This window comes from Haliaeetus leucocephalus, unplaced genomic scaffold (assembly GCF_000737465.1).
Source record: "Haliaeetus leucocephalus isolate CR32 unplaced genomic scaffold, Haliaeetus_leucocephalus-4.0 Scaffold351, whole genome shotgun sequence".
Lineage (NCBI taxonomy): Eukaryota > Metazoa > Chordata > Aves > Accipitriformes > Accipitridae > Haliaeetus > Haliaeetus leucocephalus.
In genome coordinates, this window is record NW_010972787.1 from 3105249 (window position 1) to 3130541 (window position 25293).

The 25293-nt window shown below is 36.8% G+C and overlaps 1 protein-coding gene across 1 annotated transcript in view; it reads left to right on the top strand.

Annotated features, from left to right (window-relative positions):
* The first annotated feature begins 685 nt into the window (after positions 1 to 685).
* The window catches only part of SGCG (sarcoglycan, gamma (35kDa dystrophin-associated glycoprotein)), a 71232-nt gene continuing 46624 nt past the window's right edge, over positions 686 to 25293 (top strand). The window contains exons 1-3 of the mRNA XM_010572649.1: positions 686 to 880; positions 19130 to 19231; positions 25156 to 25243. Coding sequence (XP_010570951.1) covers positions 686 to 880; positions 19130 to 19231; positions 25156 to 25243 — 385 coding nt within the window. The remainder of the gene's footprint in view (positions 881 to 19129; positions 19232 to 25155; positions 25244 to 25293) is intronic.

The window sequence follows — 25293 nt, forward strand, 5'->3', positions numbered from 1 at the left end:
TTTAATATAAAGTGAAAGAAGTTGTTTAAACCCAGTAAGTAATGATTTTATTGCTAATATATCTTTAAATATGAATATCTGATAAACTGAGAAATCATTATTTCTTTTACATTAGTAAGAACCATTTCATTTCTTTATATACAGATTCTGAAGCTTAACATATTTTGGCATTCCAGTGATACACAGCTAAGTTTCGTAACACAAAGAATGCATTTTATTACTGAATTCAGAAAAGAATATGTGGAAGTGTTTTTAAACCTGTGCTTACAAATTACCATTACCACTTGTAACTATTTTTACAGTAAAATAATATTGTTCTGTGAGCCACTGATTATCCACTTTGATATCGGTATGATCCATCCATTTTGTGATGGGAGAATTAGAATATTATGAAAAATGGGAAGAAGTGTTGCCATTCTATATAGGATAAAATAAATTTAAGCCTCCTGAAAATGGCAACTGATGCAGTTCATATGTTAAAACATCACATTGTGTGTTCCAAAAAGTAAGGTGTAATTTGAATGGGACATGCTGAAAATTCTTTCCAGATAAAACTTGATATGAGTTTCTAGTTTGTAGTAACTTGCTATTACAATTATATCTGCATATTTTCCTTGAGGTTTTATATAAATATTTTTAATTTAACTCAAAAACTAAGCAGTCCCTTTTTTTCTTTACATAGCAGATGGTACGTGAACAATACACTACAACAACACCAGGCACTAGCCTAGAGAGGCCGAAGAATGAATATGTCTACAAAATTGGAATTTATGGCTGGAGAAAGCGTTGCCTCTACCTGTTTGTTCTCCTCCTGCTTATCATCCTCGTTGTGAATTTTTCTTTGACAATTTGGATTCTTAAAGTGATGTGGTTTTCCCCAGTAAGTTTCCTCTTTAATTTTCCATTCTTTTCTTACTCTCTTCTCTTCCCTACCTTACCACTTCACTTATTTTGTAAGTACATCAGCTTCTCTGCATGTAATAGATGGTTCTTTTTTCTTCCTTCTCAACTGTAATTTGTACTTTGGTTGAAAGCATATAAGAAATACCTGTCTTTGAATGTACTTCCTGATCTGTAATTTCTGTATTGGTAATAATCTTCAAAATACTGAGGTTGTTGATACCTTATATTGAAGTGAATCTAACCATTCTAGGAGAATGTATTTTACTGCTGTCTCATAGTCTCTGTTTGTATTTTATAGATGTGTTTGCTGTAATTTTATCTCATACAGAATTCCTTAGTGTTAAAATATTGCTGACAGTTGCTGTTTTTTCTTAGCTTCCTTCTCCTATTTATCAGCATCTAAATTTTTAACAATTTATTTGCCCAGTTAATTACAGCTCAGAGGTAATTATTACTACCTCGTGCTTGAGGCTAAGCAGCTATATTATTCAGGAATAAAGTTAATAACTTTCCATTGTTGTATATATTTTAATATTTATAATATAATTTTGTGTGGTAGATTAAAGGGTAACTTTCATAAGTCAGTAAGATGTAGCTTTAGTCAGAATGCAATAAAATGCATCACTGAATATTGAAGCTAAGCTAATTTGTTCCTAACGTGCAGTCATGATACAGAGATGATTTGAATAGACTTCTTACAAGAAAAACAATAATAGTAAATTCCTACAGCTCTGCCCCCGCTACTGAAGAAAGTGTTATATTAAAGTTCCCATTATCTATCATTATTACGCCTCTGTCACTAACTGAAGGCCATTTTATCTTCATAGAAGCGTTTCTATACTCTCTCTTACTATAAAGTAGGTTAATTTTAAGTCCTGCTTACTAATATAGTTGCTAGTCCTTGAATTCCTGTCGTTTCTTCACCCACATAAATTCTTTTCAGCACTGTTACTGTCATAGAGATTACAATGCAGAACATCTTAGAACACATATAATTCTTCTGTTATGCAGTTCACATGGAAGATGCGCACTTAGAAGATGCACATCATGTATCACAGAGAACATGAATAAATTAAAACTGTTTTCTGTGTGGCTCCGGTTTATATTTTTAAGAAGTTTTAAAAATTATTTTCTGTTGGTTTGGTTTCTTTGTATGAAACTGGGTATTTCTTCTCTAATATCGGTCAGGACTACAAAAATAGCATAAGAAACTCCACTTGTAGGAACTCCTATCTCCTACTAGTTATCTGTGAGGAAGGCACCAAATGCCTTGATCTGCTGAGGGACAGTGGCCTTCTGCCTTGGCAACAAGAGCAGTGGAATAACAGCTCACGTAGTGCAGCTTACGTTCTTTCACAAGGTGGGCTATGAATGCCATGGTTATAGGGGTTTTCCTAATTCTCTGTTAAAGAATCTATGTTCCTGACATACCCGGTTAAATAGTGACTTAACTGTAATGCCTTCCTTCATTTGGGGTAATTTTAGGGAAATATCTATATTTCAGCTAAATATCAGCTATAAGAACATTTATGCAAAGTACACATGTATGTCACAATCCTCAGCAAAAGTATGTGTGAGGTCATTAAGAAGGGAGAACTTTTTTTGCTGGGTATTGTTTTAAGAGAGTATTTCTGTCAAGACAAGAAGTAACTCTGAAGATACCAGAAATGTCATCCAGAGAAGTGCTGCTAGCCTCAAAGAAAAGTCTAAGAAAGAGTATAGGCATTAAGTGCATGTTCAAAGTCTGGAAGTATACTTGAAGCATCACAGTCCTTTCCTCTATCCAAGGAAATGCCAAGTGTAAAGAATGAGTGTAACAGTCGTAGAAATTATCAACACTATCATCAAACCCTATTCCTAGTGGAATTAAGTATTTATTTTTCCAAGTTTGGGGGTATTGTTTCAAAGAGAGAGGTAACAATATATTCTCAGATTTTTATGGTTCTTGAGTTCTAAGCTTGACAAGTATTTGCTATTTAGGAAATGAGTTGATTCATATATATCCTACTTATCCAATTAAACATTCCCATTATTGGGAAGAGTTTAAAAGTAATTGTGAAATATTATCCTATGCAGTCATCAGTTATTTGGCAAATATTAGTCTGTCAGCTGTAATAACACTTTTTATATCTATTAATTATGTGTTCTTGGTATATTAGGTAGAGATTACACTACTTGTTATGTTTAATATTAGTAATAGATATTTTATTTTTAGCTAATACTTCAAAAGTATTCAGTCCTAGTTTTAAAAAAATACATGAAAATCTCATCCCTGTTAATATTAGAATATTAATAGCTAATAAAATATGAACAACTGTTTCTCTGTAAAATAATACAAGAAAAGTGCTATTCTTACTAAGGTTGATATATGTAGAAAAAACATGATAAACATTTTAAAAGGTATTTTTATAGTACAGTTCTGAAGAGAGTTTATGCTCAAAGAAAACTTTAAACATAACATGATTGTAGTATGTAGTTTTATTAGGAAAACAGTTTTGCAGTGTAGTGCATAGGGGTGTTGGTGCTTTAGTGATGGATTGGCATAGTTCTATAGCACAGCCCTTTCATGAGCCCACTCAAAGTTGACAAAATTGTTATTTAGACATCAAAGTTTCTTTTACAGTGTAAAAATTGTTTTCTTTTTCTGTAAAGCATCCTTAAATCTTTCATTAAATAATAACTTGAAGGATACAAAAATCTCGTGCTATGTCTATTCATAGATCCAGATTAAAATTATAATGAACTTATGAACAAAGCTTCAACAAACTCTGGCATAGAATTAATCCACGCACACATCTCCTATCTCAACCCAAAAAAACAGACAGCATGATAAATACTAGCAAACAAGCTAAGCTGATAAAGGAGAACGTGAACCAGACATAGATATGCTGCAAGATTAATAGCTTTTAATCTTCTTGTACAAATTTGGAAGGATGTGGAAAGACAGAGACTTTTCTAAACTCCATTGTTTGAGAGGCCTTCGGCATTAAGTGAATACAACTAAATAGAACAGAATTTCATTTCATTTCATTTCATTTCATAAAATCTAGACTGAAAGGAGACAACCCAAATAGAGGATAGATTCCTTTTTTCATACTGCCCCAATTACATAAAATATGAGCACCCCTAAATTGTGCAGATTGATACACAGGTATAAGATATGTTTCATTCTTTTTTTTTCTTTTTCTCTTCTGGAGTTCAGGGGGACAGGGTCTCAAGTTTTTTTGAGGGGTGAGAGAAGAAAGCTGTGGATTCATTATATGCAGCTGTTTTACAGAAGACAGAATCAAATAGTTATGCCTTGAGCATCCTGAATAAGGTGAAATAGAGTAATTTAAAAACTAGAATTAGTTTTGCATGAAAATTAGAAAGTTTGGAAAAAAATGGAGTTTGAGGTTTTTTCCCCTGGACATAACATATCAAAGTTTTGCATGAAATAGAAATTCCAGATTTTGTTTTTAACATATTGAGGCTTTCTGAGAACTAAAGGGGACTGCTAGTCCTAAGAGTTTAGAAACTAAGAATCTTAAGGGATTTAGGGCTGCAACAGGGTGAGGATGTCAGAAGTCCTGTGAACAATTCTGAAGGGTCCGATAGGTCTGAAAGAGGGGAACTTTAATGTCTCTGGCATCTGCTGAAAGGACAAACATGGCAGGATGGCAGCAGTGAAGATTTCTAGAGGGTGTCACGGATAACTTCTGGATAGGACAGCTAAGGATGGCACACAGTTGGATCTGCTGCTCAGGGTATCCCATGGGAGCCAGATCTGAAGGGTAAAATTACTTCGGAAAGCTTGTTGGTGTTTAAGAACAGTATCCTCCAAATGCAGGAATGATCTATCCTGATACTCAGGAAGATAAGTAGACTGGCTTAGCTAGACAGGTTACTTGTGACGGAGCTCCAATGCAAAAAGCAGTATAGAAGAGTTGGAAGCAAGGACAGGCTACAAGGAAGAAATTTAGCGACATTGTCTGGGCCAGGAAATGTGTGAGGCTTCCTGTGTCAGTAAAGCCAAAGCTCAGCTTTAGTTAAGACTTAGAAGGGACAAAGGGCCACAAGATGGGCTGCATCCATAGGTGCAGAGAGAACTGTCTGATTCTCTTGCAAAGTCACCCTCTGCCACATTTGAGAGGTTATGGAGACTGGGGAGATCCTCAATGACTGGGGGAAAGCAAGTGTTGCACTTGTCTTCAAAAAAAGAGGCCAAAGGGATAGTCTGGTGAATTATGGGCTGCTCAGCCTCACTTCGGTCCCTGGGCAAATGATGGAGCAAGTCCTCTGGGAAGACATTTCAAGGCCATGAAGGAGAATAAGATAATGGGGAACAGTCAGCATGGATCTACCAAGGGTGAATGATGCCTGACCAACGTGATTACCTTCTGTGATAAAATGTTTGGAATTATAGACAGTGGGAGGGCACAAGATGTCATTTACCGTAACTTCAGCAAGGCTTTTGTTGCTCTCCCACAATATTCTTGTACCCTAGTTAGGACATTATAGCCATGAAGGGTGGACAACCAGATAAGTAAAAAAAATTAAACTGGTTGGATGGTCAGGCTCAAAAGGTAGTTACTAATGTGTTGTACTCTCAATGGAGGCCAGTAATAAGTGTTGCAGGGGTCTATCCTGGGACTGGTCCTTTTTAACAACTTTATCAATGACTTAGAAGAGGTCGCAGAATGCTTACTCACTAAGATTGCAGATTATACCAATTTGGGGGTACCATTCAATACTTTCAAGGCTCACATTCAGAGGAGCCTAGACAGGCTGAAGGTATGGTCCAACCTTATGAAATTCAAAGAGGTCAAATGCAAAGTCCTTCTCCTGGAAAGGAAGAGCCCCTGGCACCAGCACGGGATGATTCTGCCTGGCTGGGGGCAGCTTTATGGAGGAGGCCCTGGGGGCTGGTGGGCAGCAAGCTGAGCAGGAGCCAGCAGTGACCCTGGCAGCAATGAAGGCCAGCAGTGTATTGGGCTGAGTGAGCAGGGGCAGGGCCAGAGACCACGGGAAGTAATTATCTCCCTTTACACAGCAGTCATTAGACACACATGTAATACAGCCTCCAGTTTTGAGCTTTCCAATAGAAGAGACATATTAACAAACTTCAGTATTGTTTTTGGTTTTAAGAAGTTTTCTCTTGTGGTTGGCCGTCTGATGTTGCCAAGACAGAATATCTTTCTTTCTATAAATAATAATACACTAGTGATTTCCTCTGAAAAACTCATTATTAATCTTCCTTATGCTTCTGACAAAGAGAAGATAAATGCTTCACAGGAAAAAATATATTCCTCTTTTACCTTGTTGTTTTAATTGACTAAAATGACTGTGTAATTTTAAAATGCTCCACTGACTCTTAGCTTATAACATTTTCATTTCAAGGCCATCAGTTATACTAGACTAGATGCTATCAGATGAAAATTCATCCTTTTAGACACTATCAGATCCTAAAATATTTAACTAGAAAAATACTGAATATATTGAACGCAAGAATACTCCTTACTCTCATTACTCTTTTCCAAATCCTTATTGTGGTATAGACTATAGAACTGGGCATTTCCCAGTCTATCTAATTGAAACTGCTTTGATTTATATGGAAAAACTGATTTTTTTATTGGGCTAGAGGTAACACATGCTTTAGCTGTCAGATGATTATGGCACTCACCTTGGAGGCAGAAGCTTCTGTTGTAGCTTCTGCTCCAATTAATATTTAATGAATTTATACGAAGTAGAGCAAATTAATAAAAGAGAGAGTAAAAGATTCCCAACATCAGATGTACTATAATCTGTTGGTTAGAGCATGGATCTCTGGGAGAAGATATAAGATCAGATTTTTCCAGGGAAAGGAGGAATTTTAATCTGGGAGTGGAACCCAGTTGAGTCCTGCAACCACTTGTTCTTAAGTAAAAGGACATCAGCTCTTCACATGGCCCCTCTTTATCCTTGTAGACTTCATTCATAAGATAGTCATTTCTGAGATTTCAATTTTGTTCATGTCCAATGGTGATCAGATAATTTAATTGCAAGAATATTAGTATGCCTAGATCTGTTGCACGAATGAGCAGGACTTTTGAGAATCTATATTTTGAAATTTGATTCTTAAATTATTTAAGTATCTCCCATACTAATTGCCCAACATATAAATTCCATATTGACATGAGTCATGTCAATGACTGGCAAACAATTTGGAAAAGTTGGACAGTGTTGAGCTAATCTGTATAATAATGTTTTATACAACACTGAGCATCTGAAAACTTTATAGAGATTAGCTGCTCTGTAGGAGGCTTTAACAAGAGGTATGTGGCTTTTCAGTTTGTTACATAACTGATATGATTTCACAACTATAATCTTTTGCTTGCATTGCTGCCTCAGTGATTTCTGAAGGTTTTTTTTCTTTTTGCATTTTTACTTTTCCATTATCTTTATATTCCTTACAGAAAACTAAGTTAATGAGACTGATTTCACATTTTCTCCTGAACATAACAATCTTTAGCTGTCCTACCCTGCTATCACATAGAGAATTAGTAGTCACGTCCTCAGAACTTCACCCCTAATGATCCATTATGTCAACACTGTAATCAGTGAAGACTTGGACCAAAATTTTTAAATCACTATTGAATTTCATAGATTGTCATGCTAGTACTCTAAAACTCAGGTGTGAAAAATGCATCTGATCAGATGATGACCATTTCTGAGGCACTAGCAAATCTTGTTCAGAAACCCCACATTAATTCAGTTATCATTTGGTTATGCTACGTTATTGTAACGCGAGAAACACTCATGCGCCAATGATTATTCCTAACTTTTTTTAGCTTCTGATAGACAAACCCATGTTTCCATGGGTTTTAGCAGATGCCACAGTTATCATGGTCTCCTGGAATAAGAAAGGTCAAGGCAATTGTGCTGTATTTCATGTTGATAAGGACAGATAGTCATGAAACAAGAGTGTTACCCAGGATAACCAGTTGCCTTTCTCCAGTGTGGAGTCTGGCATGTAGCACAGGTTTTTCTCACAAAAATTTTAAGCACTCTGTGAGTAAGAGAGGCAGACAGGTCTTTATAGTTTTAGATTCACCGTCAGTCAAACATGATTTGAATCTGCACTCAATCCCATGTTCTCCTGCCATCTACGTTAAATCTTACTTGGGTTTGAGTCACTAACAAGAGGAAAGTCAAGCCCTAGTACTAAGCCTTAAAACATCCTGTGGATCACCTTATCATGACAGGAATTAACTTGGTATATGGAGGGCCAAGCACACAATGTCCAGTCCATCAGTGCATATTATAAGCATGGTTCTTCCTAAGAACAAGACAAATATTTAGCCTGCTGTTGGGCCTGCACTAAAGCTGGACATAAAGACATAGGCAATGAGAATTGGGAAGGTCTCTGCACATTTAGGCTAGAGTGTGGTCTTTACTTCCAGTTTCTCATTTATGCACACGTATTTCTGGCACTGGAATACATAGGACAATTGCTACAGCAAAACAAACAAATACAGGGTTTTCCTTGTATTATTCACAGGTATTTTCTTCTTTCGGCTTACTTGTAATTAGTGAGTGCTCTACCCATATACCTGTTCCCAGCAACTTTTATCACAGCCATACCACTCTGCTAGTCTTCTTGGGTTCTCATGGGCAATGAGAATGTAGACAACGTATTAAAAATAATTTTTAAATTATTTAATAAATTTATCAAATTTAAAATCTATCCATTTTAAAAAATATTTTTCAATGTTTCTATAAGGCAATATCAATTTATTTATATTTAATTGTATAAGAAAATGTTGAAAAGCCAACTATATATAATTTTACTATATATACACATTAGTTGGCTGATAATGATACAGGTCTAGTTCTATAAATATTGTATGTATTTTAAAAGAAATTAAATTATTATATAATCAAATACTTGTGTAATCAACTATTTAAGCACCTCACAAGTTCTGGCACTGAAGATCGAGGGAATTACTTAAGGAAATATGAAAAATACGAAACTAGGAATGTGATGAATTAAGCAAGCAGAATTTTAACTGAAAATCAAGTAATACTTTGTGACAGTGAGATTTACTAGACTGTGTAACAGCATGCCTTATTAAATTGGAGATGCCCAATCATTTGGAACATTTAAAACCAGACTAGACAGCAATAAAAATGTACGGTAAAGAATACTCATTCACAGCAAGAGTTCTCCTTCACTGCAAAGACATACACTAATGAACTTGTACAGCCTTTCCATGCTGTTTTATGATTAACAGTATATGCTCTGTGGAATTAGTTGCCATTTTGAGAATGTTACATTTTTTTTAATACTCAAATGAAATAAAATATTTATTTAATTATTCACAAATTCTCATCCTAATTTTCACTAAAATATTTTCCTGACAGAACACCAATATTCCATAGTTTCTACTCTGAATAATCCTGAACAGATGTATTTTGCTATTTTTCCATTAAGTTAAATATTATTTGCCTCCAACCAGGCCACAGTCATTCCCATTGTCTCTATCAGGCAGTGAATATTTAAATGTTCTATGGAAAGAGTAATAGCTGAAAAGGAAGATATTGAGACACTTACTGCAAATAAGCTGTTATCAAAGAAAGTAGGATTTCTCGGTAGTGTGATATATACTTAAATATATATAGTGTATTTTCTTAAAGCATTGGATTAATCTGAATTATATTATGAATCAAATCATGTGTATGTAAAAAAGTGTGCAAGAACACTTGTTCAAATGAAAAAAAATCTAAGTTTACTGTTGGAATAATTTGTAATATTGATAAAGAGTTTTAAAACATCTGAGTACAGTGAGATTATAGCATACATGCAGGTTTAAGAACTGTGGACAGATGAGCTCGTAAGGGCTTCACTGCAGCTCCTGATTCTCCTTTGCTGATTTTAAGTTGTATAGGGAAACTTAAATAAAGCTGCTCTTGACAAAAAGTCTGCCAAAGGAAAACTAGATGTTCTAATCTCATGGTCTGATGTACCACTTCTGAGCCCAGACAGAATCAGTAATGTTCAACTGCACATTTTCCTGAGGTTTTGGCTTGTGTTTTTGCTCCCAGGAGCAAGCAGAGCTGTTCTAATGTAGGAAATAGGAATGATAAATGATAGAGCTGGTGAAATTTACAATTTGTGTAGCTCAAGTGTGACCTGAAAAAGGTCTCTGTCCGTGAAATTTCGTCTGTTTTTCCTAGTGCTATCAGCTGACTTCATAGAAGAGGTTAAAAGTCCCAAAAGACTTTATATGTTTAGATCATCATTTACTCAATGATACTATTACAGAGATTCACATACTCAGTGCAAATTTACTGTAACATTTCTTGGAATAACATAAGTTGACACAGAATGGTTGAGGTTGAGGACACTGATGACAACAAATAACATTTCCAAAATGTGGGACCGAGGGACTTCCCAGCTCCTGGATCCAGGTGCACACCCTGTTTGCACCTTGCCTATGTGTGAGCTCCAGCCTTGATCTCAGGTGCCCAAGTGCTTACAGGAGTGATTCCTGCAGGCCTTTTCCTGCTCAAAATCCACTTTCCCAAACAGGTGCTGACATGGGTGATGTGGGATACACTGTGGCGTGCACCTACTCTGCAATTTAGTACCCAGTGTCAAGCCCAGCGTACTGAAATAACCACGCGATGGAGAAAATGAACAACTTGTGTTTAATTCCCATTTCTGTGCTCCATATACAAATAATTGCATATGCATTCACGTGTGAAATCTCATCATCTGATCAGAAACATTCACTGTGCAGAGTTCCTAAACTCCCATTTTTCCATGTGAGACTCTTAGGACATGTCAGTTTTGAGACTGACACTAAAATGACCTAAGCCTGCCAAGCTCCAGCAGAAATCAGTGAGACAGAAAAGTAACCATTGTTCTCAGATGATGGGTCCCTAAGACATACGTTTATTTAAATTGTTTGTATGTCATGTTCCAGTTCATGTATTGTGTGTCATGTTAGTACTTGCAGCTAATAAATACCTTCTGTGTGTTTCTGCAATGTCTAGCACAACAGGGCCTCCATCCAGCTTGGGACTTGTGAGCACAACAAGACTAGGAAAGGACAATAAATATTGTGTAACAAGCACTTTCCTATTAAACAGGTACATTCTCCTAAAATGTAGAGATCTGGCTGCCAGACAATTTTGGGAGTATTAATATTGGATTATACCTTTGGAGTTCTCCTGTTTTATTGATTCTCTATCTTAACACACAGAGGCTGTTTCTGTACATGTTTTTGATAGAGGACCAGAATGTAGAAGACAGAGTCAGAATTGGATGTATCATTCTTCAAAAGAATCATACAATAGCCTATGGCTAAGCTGTACACCAATTGTATTTCCCTTGGTGTGAACTAACAAGAAATCCAGTGGTTTATGTCGTTCTCTGCAGGTCTTTGAAGACTTTCAGATATGTAATAAAGATCTTACTAGTGGCCTTACTACTGTTTTTACAAATCCCTGAGCCTGTAAGTTCTAGAAGCACATGACCACTCCTACAATTTCTTCCGTTCCTTTTTTTCTAGCATACGTTTTCCAATGCTTAGTCCTTTAGTTTAAGAAGCCCACTTGCCCTGTCCACAGAAGTAAATGTAAAGTCCTTATATTCTCGGTTCCTCAAAGGCCTTCTACAGTTCTGTATCAGATCTTCATGCCTTTACTTACTTAATGATCCAAAACCTCCAACTGTTTTGTCTATTCATTTTTTGCTCTAATAGTTGTCCTTCTTCCTTTTTAATGAACGTCCAGGTGACATCTCCATATATATTCTGTGTACATTGTACAATGGTCTCATATATTTTAAAGTTTTCTTCTTTGGCTTTTAAAATGTGTTCAAGTTAAAAGCCTTGTCTGTGCCTTCATGGCTGCTCAGACAAAACGATTCTGAGAATTTGTGTTTCTCCATACCTAAATTGCCTAATACATAGCTGTACTGACTGCTTACTGAACTTTTCCAAATGTATATTTCAGTATACATAAAGTTGTGGGGGAAATGTAATTGAACAAAGTGTAATAATAATTAAATAATATAGAATGAAAGTGTAATTGGATTAAAAACTCCTCATTACCTGTGCTGGGAAATTCATGAATTGCCCTAAAACTTTCTCCTTACTTTTTATGTTGAAAAATTTTTTTCCTGAGCGCAAAACAGTTTTGTTTTGTTTTTTTTAAAATTTTCTTGTTTAATCTTTAACCAAATAAAATATTTGAAAATGTATGATCAGGTCCTAGCTATGGAGTAGGGCATGGACTGGAAATTGTCAGAAAAACTCTAATTGTAATCCAACAGAAACTGCAAAAAGCTCTCACCCTTTCCAACTTTATATTTCATTTCTTTGTCATTGCTGTTATTTTTAGGTATATTGTGTAATTAATTTATACAAATACATGTTAAGCTACCAATTTATTGATGCATAGCATATATTTATGCCATTATTTTAAAGATTATATTATTGTCAGTGCTAGAGTAGAGCTTGCTGTGATGTACTATACAGAAAATTGAAAAGATTTGTTTTTCATTTTGCTCGATAAGGGTTACAAAAGTGCACTTATCAATAACGTCATTAGAGAAGCATCATAGTAGGTGATTATAGTTTTATGTGTAAAATCTCTGTGGTCACTATACATTTTTGTACCATGAATAAAAAAGTGGTCATGATGGCATTTAGCAAAGGTAACCAAAACTCTGCTCGTATACTTTATGCAATCAGTAATACTAAAATGAGGGGAAGGCTGGGTAATTCAAAATGAGGTTAGGTTGTTACTGGAGATGATATGGTTTTAACTGCAATATACTGCAGTGGTTGCTATTTAATATGATAATATAATTTTAAAATAAATCTGCATGATAGCTGCAAGACAAAACATAAGGTAAAATATTTAATTCATTACTTTCACATGGAGCTGGAGACATCTTCAACAGTGCTTGTGAGGGATGCAACATCTCTTTGTCCTTTTTTCATCTCACATTTTTGTCATCTTGACTATTTAGACAGCAGATTCTGTCAGGGTAGAGATGCTTGTCACTGTGTGCTTACACAAGGCATAGAGCACTGAGACCATAAGATGAAACGTCCCCTAGTACAAATTATAGGATTTACAATATTGAATCAATACATAGTCTGTGTAATCACATACACCATGCAAATATCCCTGATTCCTCAGAGGAATTCAAGAAATAAACATCATGCAGTCTTCTGAAGAAAATCCTTTTGACAACCTTTACAAATCAAAGGAAAAGATTTAATTCCATTTCTTTAGCTAAGTTGCATAATTACAAATGTTAATATAATAAAATGAATTAGCCAACTTACAAAAACTCAGTTCCTGAAGAAAGATATGTAGCAGTGGGAGTAGCAGTCTATTTTTATAATGTTGAGTAAATCGGTCACAGGAGATGTAACGCCAGATGTAATGGCATTTTTATTAGCCAAGTATTATCCAGCTTTGAAATGTCTGTGCAGTACAGAACCAGCAACAGAATTTGGTCCTTGCCAAACAAGGAAACGAAGCTGAAACTGAATCTGTTTTCAGAAGCTTTTTTTTCCTCCTGAGTAATACCTGTTGTATTTAATACATTTCTTTACTTAAGAAAGTCTGTTATTCTATGTATCAGGACAAAGAGGACCTGAAAATCTGCTTTTCTACATCAGGGATTGTTACCTACCCACTTTCTAGCCATATCTGCAAAGGGTGTTTTAGTTTGTATCCAGCCCTAAGCCAGGTGAGACTAACTTCTATACCAGGAGTGCTTGCTGTTGCTAAGGGCTCTGATTTGACCAATGTCTTTGACAGAAAAGGCTCCACTGTCACCTAAGAAGAAGAGTCGGATAACCTTCTCTGTCTGAGCCCAGGAAATAGAGTCCTTGCAACAGAAAATGAGATGAGGCATCAGTAATGTTATTATACCAAGCACGTACTTAGCTCCAAAATAGATATTGTAAGTCAAACAGAGAGTTTCATCAGATTCATTACCAATCCTGTTTTGCTGATTGCTGTTTAACAATCTCTACCCACAGTCCTATTATCTCAATGAAACAGTACGCTCTTGTTTGCAAAGCAAGTTCTCTAAATAGTAATTGCTGCAAGAAGTACTGCAGTGAAAGCTGGATCTATAAAGCCATTAATTGAACTAGCTTTGGGGCACAACAAATGATGTCTCCGTCTGAACTTATCCAGGTCTTTCCCTGGGCTGGCCTAGAAGTAGTATGTAAGTATCCTCTGAGTAAGAAAAGGTGTTACCTGAATGGAAATGCTGCATCCTCTCTACTCTGAAGTTAATACCATTATAGGTTCCAATCAGCAACTACAGCATGTGGAGTTTTAATATTTGGAAAATTTGAATATTCAGGGAGCAGATATTACAAATCAAACACTATTAACTCCTGAGACAGGAGCTACTTGAATTGAATTGAGTGTTAAAGCTAATGTTTGAATTAACTTAGAGATTTTATTGTTGTACCCATGCTACCATGTGGGTATGTCTGTCTTTCCAGTATTTGATCTCTCCCCAAAAGAGGAAAATACACATCTTTCTGTGCAGCTATTAGCTGATACATAGACCATAAGTTTAATTTCTGTTGTCTAGAGGAGTCTGAGGACTGCAATTGAGTCTAATGCTGAGAAGGTGCAGAGACAGTGACATGATGTCATGAAGAGTGGTTGAATGGTTGACCCAATATAGTGAGCACCCATGTGTATCAGTTTCTATTTTGGTAGGAAAATGCAAGTTACAGTTATTGATTGTATTCAGGTGATTAGAAGTACTCATCATAAACTGAATGAATGTTCTTCATGCCTCACCCTTGTTTCCAAGGGCCATGTGCCTACAGCAGCAGACCTCTACATCATTATTATATAGGCTTGGGAGGTAAATCCCAAGTATGTCATCTGATGCTCTTTTGGCTCCATAAGCCATATACAGCATGAGGCTCAGCTACCTGAGAGCAAGTCACTGCATGCAGGAGCCCTAGAGCTACATCTGCATGTTTCCGCTCCTCGTAGTCCCACAGCAATGTGCAACGTGCATCTCTTTCCACGTGGCTTTCTTGGTCATGAGCCAGAGCAACAGGTCCCACTATAACAACAGATGAAAGAGGGAGAGTTCCTGCATCCTGTTTTAACAGGACAGGCCTTTAGCGCTAGCCATACCAATGCTGTCAAACTTGCTTTATCCAGTCATTTCTCCATTTTCCTCAACGCAGATATTCATAGCCAGAAGAAGGTGGCCATACCACCAGAGCCTTCAGTATGGCTTTTGGAACTTTTTAGTCCTGATGAAGGACTCAGTCCATCTACAGTCCTCTGAAAGAAACTTAAGGGCCTTTCCATGGCTTGTGGACATAATGCACTTCTCTGCTGGCTTTGTGGAGAATGGAACTGCTTCCCCTTATTTCGGAGGGAAAGTATTTTACATTTGTTGTGTCTAGAGTCTAAGAGAATGATAACCCATCCAAGATGGTCCTCCCATCCAGATGCTCCATGGGACAATGAGTCTTACCTAGGATTCTAGTGGTGGCTACTCATTTCAGGTGGTTTGGAGTATCCCTATGTAGGCAATTCACTGAATAGCTGTCAAATATCCTTTAGACGATGATTTCTGAATCAAAGAGCCTTTTGTTGAGCTTTGATGAGGCTTGAACCCACACACAGCTTGAATTTTTTGTAGAAGGCCTTGTCTCTGTTTCTACAAGCACTTACCTCCTCGGGAGCATTTTCAAATGATGAAAAATGTTTCTACTGCAGTTGAAGACATCTTGTTCCTCCAATTAGAATATGCCTAGCAGTTTTGAAATGAAAACTGGTCACACCTTTGTGAACACTAATGCTAAATTGCATCTTTGGTGCATAAGGGTTTGGCAGCTGCCAGCAGTTTCCATGCCAGACAACTCCTTGCAGCAATAGCAAAATTTGCTTAGTGTCTACAGAGATACCATTTCATCCTCCTCTTCTATACAGCTCAGTCCCTGCCTCGCTGAGGGCTTTGAATAATTAGAAAACATGAGGCTCGGGGCTCTATGCACAACGTGGTACAGCTCAGGGCCAGCACACTCCAGCAGTGACAGTCACTAACATCAGGATAACAAGAATCCAGACTTGCCATACATCTGCTATGTTTAATGAAGCACTCTTTTTTTCCTAATCAATAGCTTATTGTGTAACTGCATCAAAGTCTGCATCTAACTGGTATTTGGACCCTTTTCTCAAGTCAAGAGAAATACTTTTATTCAATCATTTGAATAAGAACAGAATCAAATCCTTAAAACTGAAAGCATCAAGTTTGTTCATCACTGAGGAAGTCACAATACTCAGTAAATAATAATTGGCTTCTCCTAAATGGTAATGTAAGAAGCAGAGTGGTTGTTGAGAGAACATTATGTGTAACTATTATACTCTTCCTTTTTATGAACTTATTGTTGGATCTCAGTGCATTAGGGTGGTTGTTTATCCTAAATCCCTCTCTTTTATATTCCTTGTAACTTCAATTTGCCAATTATGAAAGGGGGATAATAGAATTTCCCCATCTCACAGTACTGCATAACTCAGTACTTTTACAAACTTGAGATGCTCAAATATCATGGTACTAAGGAAATAATAATTGTTTACAGTCACAAATGTAATAGAAGTGAGGATGATTATATGAAATCCACATTTTTATTGTTCTCATGCATGTTACAGAGTTTATCTGTTAGTCATCACAGATAGTCATTTATGCAGGTAACCCAAGTGTAAATTTCTATATGGTTTTGCACTTCTCAAGTGGCCAATGAGAATGAATAATGAGGCTCTTATTCAAATATGTGAGAATGTGAGCTCTGTGAGCTTTGTGTCAATGCTTAAATGAAATACCTGATGAAGAAAATAGGATATACTTGAGGACATATTTATACAAAGTAATCCTGAGTGATACGGCTGGATTTACTCAAAAATAAGAACTTAAAGATAAGTTAAAGTACTCAATTTTGTCACATGGCATATTATTCTTGATGTCAGACATTTCTTTGTCTAGATAGCATTTTTAGAATAATCATTGCTGAAAAATCTGAATCCATTAGAAAGAGTATGCTGAGTAAATTGCATAATCTTCTTTTTCAACATCAGTTGTAGGCTTTTTGTCTCTACTAAAAATTTCTTCCTGGCAAAGCCAAAGGCAGGATAGAGATTGCTGCCCAGGAGTTTGTTATTTTTCCCCAATCTGCTTCAGAGCGAGAATTAATTGCTGCTACTTCATCTGCCTTTTAAATATCAGATTTGTCTACGTAGTTTTTTACACTTACTCTATAAAATAATGTTTATCTAATTCTTTATATTCCAGAAAAATATGCAAACTGTGTTTAAACCTGATGGTTAATATAATCTACTTGCACCTGATGGAAGAGGCATGAGATCAGAGCAAATAATGAGACCCTAAATTTAGTTAATTAAATGAGAGCCATTTGTTAGTGGTATTTCTTTAGAATATCCTGATGTTTCATATCATATTTTCAGAAGTGTTTGTCTTAAAACCTATGTGTTTTCATGGTGTTGAAGTGATCTCTGTTTTGTGTTACAAGTTAGAAAAAACTGTCCATAGTCCTCACTAGAAAAACATATTTCTAAATCATTCAGTGCTTGCTAGGAGTTGTGATAATGAAAGCCATAGGGACCTCATCATAGGTATTATTTTTTGCCTCATTAGATGTATCAGTATATAGTAGGTACTTTTTAAAAGCTTTGCAATGAGCTAGAATTTAGAAATTGTATCTACTTCCACTGAGAAAAATCAGTACATTATGTATTTCAAAGCAGTAAAATATTTGACCCTGAATAACAGATTCCATAAATAGCTATTCTAAAAGCCTCTTTCCTGAAATAAATCCTTACTGAGGAGGAATCGCAGTTGTACTCTCTAGTGGAGTGAACTGCTGACATGAATATTTGTTACCCTACGGAATTTAAGCAAACATTGTTTTTCTCTTTGTCTCTCTTCAAGCCTGTTAAAAGAAAACAGCTACAGTTTTTCATTCAAGGCTGGTTAGACATGTTATTTAGTATTATAGATGTATAAAGTATATAATCTCATTGGTCAGAACCTCCCATATTTGAAAACAATTACAGTCTCTTAAAGTTACAACTTTCATCAGTGGTGGGCATAATTCATTAGATGAACAGGTTATTGATGTATCATCAGTGGCCTGTCTTGTATCTCTTCTTCACTGCTTACATGGAGAACAACCTGAAAAATATTTGGAATGGAAATACTTTCTGGATTTACTGTTTTTTATTTAGCCTTCCCACCTACTCCTTGTAGTTTGAGGCAGTTGACTTGAAATATTTTCACATGTGGCCAAGCTGTAAGGCTGCAAATTGTTTTGCCAAGTTCTCTCTCACTTTTTATGGCAGGGGAGGGGTGAATCCTTTACAAATTAGCTAAATACCTGTGAAATACCTTGCATTTGAAGCCTGCAAGTCCTCAGATGTACTTACTGAAGTAATTCCTCAGTCATTTTTCACATTATCAGTTCTATGATAATGATGAATGAAAGTAAAAAGAATGAAATAAGATATGGGCTGGAAAGCACAAGTGGACTAAAATCGGGAGGGAGCGACTAAGAGAGAATGAAGAAGGTACAAAAACTGGCAAGCAGGTGATAGAGAGGAAGATGATAGTGTGAGAGATGTAGTCTTGACCTACAATTAGAGGAGGAAACAAAATAAACCAAGGAATGAAAAATGAATTAAAAAGAAAGAAGTAATTACTGAAAATGGAAGCAAATAGAAATCCCTCTTTGTCTCTTCAGTAGGCTTAGAAGTATTACATTCCTTGTAAAATACGTTTTTGATAGAATAAACCTTGAGATGTTAACAAGGTTTGTTTTATGTGAGTACTCGTGTAAAAGTTTATTGTTCATGACATTTTTAGAAGGCAAGTACAAAGGCCATTTCAGCACAGCCAATACAAATGCACTTCTTTGTAAGTTAATGACTGTAATATTTTTTTTTTCCTCAAAAAAAAAATCCCAACTTTAATAACTTTTTCTTGAAAGCTACAGTTTCTTAAAGAAAAATACTCCTGGAAGAAATGAGACATTCTGAAAATTTTAAATGCATTAGTATGGGCATCTTTATCAATAGACTGGAGGCAGGCAGCTCTGGAAACTTTTGGTTTATAAAAAGAACAAAAAATAAATACAGCAACAATAATAAAATGTGCATAATTCTTGCATCTTCTCCTCAGACTGGAATGGGACATCTGCGTGTCACGAAAGAAGGACTTCGTCTGGAAGGGGAATCAGAATTCTTGTTCCCTCTTTATGCCAAAGAAATCCATTCTCGAGTGGTAAGCAGATAGTCTTTCAATAATGCTAAAATAAAATGAATGCACTTATGAACAGTTGAATTTAGGCAAAGTCCAGGTATCTGTCATGGAAATAGTATATATGTGTGTGTGTATGTGTGTATCCACACATATATTTGCATACTTTACAAGCATGATCATTAGGTCATTAATTAATATTTTTCTCTTAGGCATGTGATAAGTAGCTCAAAAAGGAATTCTAAAGATCATTGTATATAAGTAAAGCTAAAATTATAAGAGTGTGTAGAAAGCTTTTCATTATTTTTACCAAGATTATTTTTTAATGCAGGCTTCCCTGTGAAACTGCTTGTTTTGTTTATTCATCCCTGTGGTGGGTTGCCCCTGGCTGGGTGCCAGGTGCCCACCAAAGCCACTCCATCACTCCCTCTTCTCAGCTGGACAGGGGGAGAAAATATAACAAAAGGCTCGTGGGTCAAGATAAGGACAGTTTAATAAAGTGAAAGCAAAGGTCGCGCGCGACAGCAAAGACAAACAAATGATGTTATTCTCTACTTCCCATCAGCAGGCGATGTCTGGCCACTTCCCGGGAAGCAGGGCTTCAGTACGTGTAGTGATTGCTCCAGAAGACAAAAATGCCCCCCTTCCCTCTCCCTTTACTTTTAGCTTTTATAGCTGAGCTGACGTCATATGGTATGGAATATCTGTTTGGTTAGTTTAGGTCAGCTGTCCTGATTATGTCCCCTCCCAAGATCTTGCCCTGCCCCAGTCTGCCATGGGGAGGGGGACCAAAAATGTTGGAGAGACAGCCTTGATGCTGTGCCAGTACTGCTCAGCAGTAGCCAAAACACTGGTGTGTTATCAACACCTTTCTAGCTACTGATGCAGAGCACAGCACTACGAGGGCTGCTATGGGGAGTATTAACTCCATCTCAGCCAGACCCAATACAATCCCTTAAAGAATAGTTTCAATATCTCTAAAATTAGTGGATCCTATTGGAAAAGTTACAATTTCTCTAATAAGTTCAGGTTTTGTCACTTTTAGAACAACGATATTAAATGTATGATATCTTTAGGTACATAAAATCTACAAGACTAAATGGAAAAATTTAGGATTTAATTTTGTTTACATAGACAGAATATTTTGTTATTATTGAGGTAAAAAAGGAATAACACACATGGTCAAAAGAAAATATTTATCAAGCAGATTAACTTTAAAATGGCACCGAGAATGGGTATGCTGTGAAAGATTTTTATTGAAATACTGGGTTTAGAGGAGGGAAGAGAGAATCTGAATTGTTTTTTAATTATCCAGGTGAACTCCGAATCTTATTCCAGTGAATTTTTGTAGAGCGATATCTGTTTCTGGCCAGCAAAATGAACATTTTTCAGATCTGTTGTCTGTAATCCAAACTCTCGCAAAATAAAGCCATGTTTTATGAACATTGTCACCAACCAATGGCACATTTCATTGAATAAATTACTATTCAATGAGAGTAAAAGCTGAATATGGCTCTTTCATTACTTCAAACATATAATGGTCCTCACCAAGAAGAAATAGCCAGCTATGAGACTTTTATGAACCTAGGAAAAAAGTTAGTGTTTGTATTGCTATAGCAAGAGAAAATGTAAATAAAATTATCAGAATGAGGTTGTTAAAATGCTTGATTACTGAAATTTAAGCAATGCCAATGTATTTTACATCTATTAAGCCTTTTTTTTTTTTTCCTTTTTCTGCAACAAGTATTTCCGGTAGCAGGAACAGCTCTTACTTAGTGAAATTCCATTACTAAATCTATATTTCCATTTTGTTTCTTATGCTGTATTCTTTTCTGCCTCATAGGCAGTAGGAAAACTATTCATGTGCTTAAATGAATTTCCCTTGAGGTTGTTTATCCAGTAAGACATGTAAATTTTTAAGACCAGCATAGCTAATACTTAAGAACTCCCTCTGCCTCCAAAAATTGTTATGCAATGTTAAGCTAACATTCATGCTCTTTTAATATTCCTTCCAGCTCTTAATACATTTAGTACAATATAGGAAGAAAGAGGTGTGGCAGCATCTAATATAAGCTTAGCTGTCTAATGACCCATCGTGATCATTAGTAGCATGCATTCATTAGAGCCTTCAGACTACTGCATGTCTCTGCCCCCTATGAACTGATAATTCATCAGAGGTTTTTGTTTGTTTGCTGGCTTTTTAAAATGTTTGAACTTTCTGGAAGCTTAATTGCCTGTAGCTTGATCTCGTGAATGCCATCTATATATTTATTCTCATAAAGTTGCTTATTTGTTAAGATTTCTTTTTCTAAGTTCATCTGTTAGAGGATTGGGCTGCTCACAGCTATCATAGGAGCTTTCTCTCTTGCCTTAAGAGTTTTCTCCTTGCAGTCTTCTAACAGCTTTTCTCACCTAATGAGGTCTCCAAAGTGCCAAGAAAATATGTAGCAGAAAATGTACTTGCTGTGCATCATCTCTGGAGCCTATTACAAGTTTATGCCTTCATTATGAGTCCAACACAGAGTTGTGGGCAACACCATTGCAGCTTAGCTAATACATATTTATGGAAACATAAAAGTTGAACAATTATAAATATGTTACTAGATTTTAATGAGTAAACAACACACGTGTGGAAGCTGCAGGTCTAGAATACAGTTTATTTGCACTTACATTTGATATTACAAATTACTAACTTATTTTTTAAATCAACCAGCAGCAGTCAAATAAGTGTAATAAAGATGCCCATATTTGTGGATCATTTAGTGGATGTACTTAAATGTAATATATTTACTGGATCTTTGTTGACCTTCCTTTTCCACTTCATACTAACTTGCTACCATTAATGCTCATTCTGACAGACTGCTTACTTTTTTCCTAAGGCTTTTCATTATTTGTGTTACTTCTGTTAGCTTTCACCTTTTCCTGATATAATTTAGAAAATGAGATTCATTTATTTTGCTTACTTAGTGACTTCTTTTGAGATAACCTATCTTCCTACTTGTAAGATACCCTTTTGGTTTTTTTAAAAAGTATAAGTTGGACTCCAAACTGTATTGTTTCTACTACTGGTATTAGGTAAGTGTTAGCAGTAAAATTATTCATGTAAAACATGTTCAAAATTCTCAGGTTATCTTATACTCTAAGCATTAAATTATGATGGGAACATGGCTTGGGAGTGATTTTCAGGCGATACCCCTTCAAGGTTCTGCATAGTCTCTTCTGACTGCAGAAAAAGTACCAGAAGCCATGTATGTGAAAGAGACTGATCTTTAACAATATTCTGGTAGTTAGAAACTTACCTAGCAATGAGTATCCCCTCTGAGGTCACAAGCAGGCAGCTTGCTAATACCCTCTTCATATCATGTATTCCCTGATACTGTGGCAACTGAGATCTGCTTAGGCACTCTCATGGGTTACTAGGTTCTGGTCCTTTGGATACAAAGTGTGCTTTAGTATGAAAGAACCTGTACTGCAAAAAACTTCCTCCCTTCTTTTGAAGTCTACCAGTGTGGCTACAATTTGCTGCTCCAAATGAGCGTGATCAGACTTCTTGTCCCCAGATAATTTTCTGATTCATAAAATCAAGTAAAGACAGTGCCCAGTATGATCTCCCTGAAAATCAGCTGCATTTAAAGACAATTCAGGTGGTAAGTTGAAGAAAAACATAAGGAGAACCCACCAATGCCCTCCTCACAAAGTTTTAGTATGCTTCCAAATGACCCTACCAGGTCGCTTGCTATGAACCGGTTTCATTACTGTCTGTATATCTAGACTGATGGGGCACAGTGGGCAGATAGGTCTTTCAAAACAGTTACTCATCTGCTCTTCAAGACAAGGAGAAGCTTGAGGAGGCTCCAACGGGCCTGAAGTACAGAGAGTTTGACTGGGAATAAGTAATGGAAATGGTACATTGTCGGGAAGAACGGCCGTAGTCAAGAATCACACTCAATATGAGTTAACATCTTGCTCGTTTACTGTTCAGACATCTTGACATTTATACAAGACTGACTTGTCCACGCGCCTTATACAATGCTCTAATTGGTACAATACCCCGTTTCACGTGACACTATCTTATTCTCTATTGGCTGTGCAAGCTTCTTCACGAGGTGTCCAACAGTTACTTATCTCATTCTTCAGCATCCAGGTGTTGTTTGTCAGGCTCTTCTTATCTTCCTTTTTTCCAGCGTACAAGGACACAGCATCCTTGTCTGCTCCAGTATTTTGTAAACTTATGCTTCATTCCCACATAACGGCTGGATTGCTCACATGCCTTCGCCCAGCCAAGAAATCCTCAACAGTACATCACCTGGGAGGAGTTCAACAAGCACAACAGCAAGCCGTGAGTTAACACAAGGAGATGTTTTGGTGAAGTAGTTCCACACTGGCTGCAGTCTTAAGAATGACATGAAATTTTGAATTGCCTACTGTAGCTAGTCTGGATTGTGGTGAGGTGTGGTGGGGATGAATGAAGATACCAATCACACCTGCTTGGCATGCCCTGGCTTCCATAGGTAGCACAGAATGATGGGTAGGCATGAGGCTCTGATTGCTCTGCAGATGTCCCAGCTGTGATGCAACCTGTGAGGAGAGCTAAGTCAAATATGAGCGCCATCGCTTTGTGACCTTCAATTGTGATTTTCTGTATTGGGACACCAGACATGGAACAGCACAGGGTGTATTAGGCTCAAATCATGGTGCAGAGATGTGATGCTGTTCAGTCTGCTGATACACTTTTGTCATCCTTCTGAGTGGCAGACAGGGAAACAATTTAATTTAGACTGACACTCTTACCTGTACTGTCATCTGTTGAAGTCAGCTCTGAGCTAGTCAACCACCCACTTTCTCCATCACCCACTGTCTGAGTTTTCTTGCCGGGAGAGTCAGTGCCAGGTGCCAAAATCAAGCCAAAGCATACAGGCTGCATGGACCATTGAGGAAGCAGAAGGCACATTGTCCTGGTTTCAGCTGGGATAGAGTTAACTGTCTTCCCAGTAGCTGGTACAGTGCTATGTTTTGAGTTCAGTATGCGAAGAATGTTGATAGCACTGATGTTTTCAGTTGTTGCTCAGTAGTGTTTAGACTATAGTCAAGGATTTTTCAGCTTCTCATGCCCAGCCAGCGAGAAGGCTGGAGGGGCACAAGAAGTTGGCACAGGACACAGCCAGGGCACCTGACCCAAAGTGGCCAACGGGGTATTCCATACCATGTGATGTCATGCCCAGTATGTAAACTGGGGGGAGTGGGGGGCGGGGGGGATCGCCACTCAGGGAACTAACTGGACATCGATCAGAGGGTGGTGAGCAATTGCACTGCGCATCATTTGTACATTCCAATCCTTTTATTATTGCTGTTGTCATTTTATTAGTGTTATCATTATCATTATTAGTTTCTTCTGTTCTATTAAACCGTTCTTATCTCAACCCATGGGTTTTACTTCTTTTCCCGATTTTCTCCCCCATCCCACTGGGTGGGGGGGGTAGTGAGTGAGCGGCTGCGTGGTGCTTAGTTGCTGGCTGGGGTTAAACCACGACACACATGCATGTTTCTCACCAAGTTAATATGACAGTATAAATTGGCAAAGTGGGGTACTCACACTTCAATTAAATGGCTATCTTCTAGGAGTCTCAATTATGTGTTGACATGTAGTCAACCTAGTACTTTAGCATTTTTTTCTGAAAGACAAAAAGTTAGCAACCTCATTCATTGGGCCAGTAACACAGAGTTTGTTCACCTGAAGTATTCTCTATAACTTTTTTCTTATTTTAAATCTGATATAGTTGAAGTAATCAAAAATATCTGCCCAGATTATTCGATGACATCTGTGGATGGGTTTGTAGCTGCAAAAGTCTTTCAGTGACTGAGTTAATATAAACACTAGACTAAATTTTGAAAACTGTTAACAATTCTAATTATTCTGCTGAATCTACTTTTTTTTTTCCATACTTCAGGACTCATCACTGCTTCTCCAGTCTACTCACAATGTGACTGTGAATGCTCGCAATTCAAATGGGGAAGTCACAGGCAGATTAAATGTGGGTAAGTCTAAGTGATTTTTCCTTATTCACTGTTTTGGAAACATTGTAATG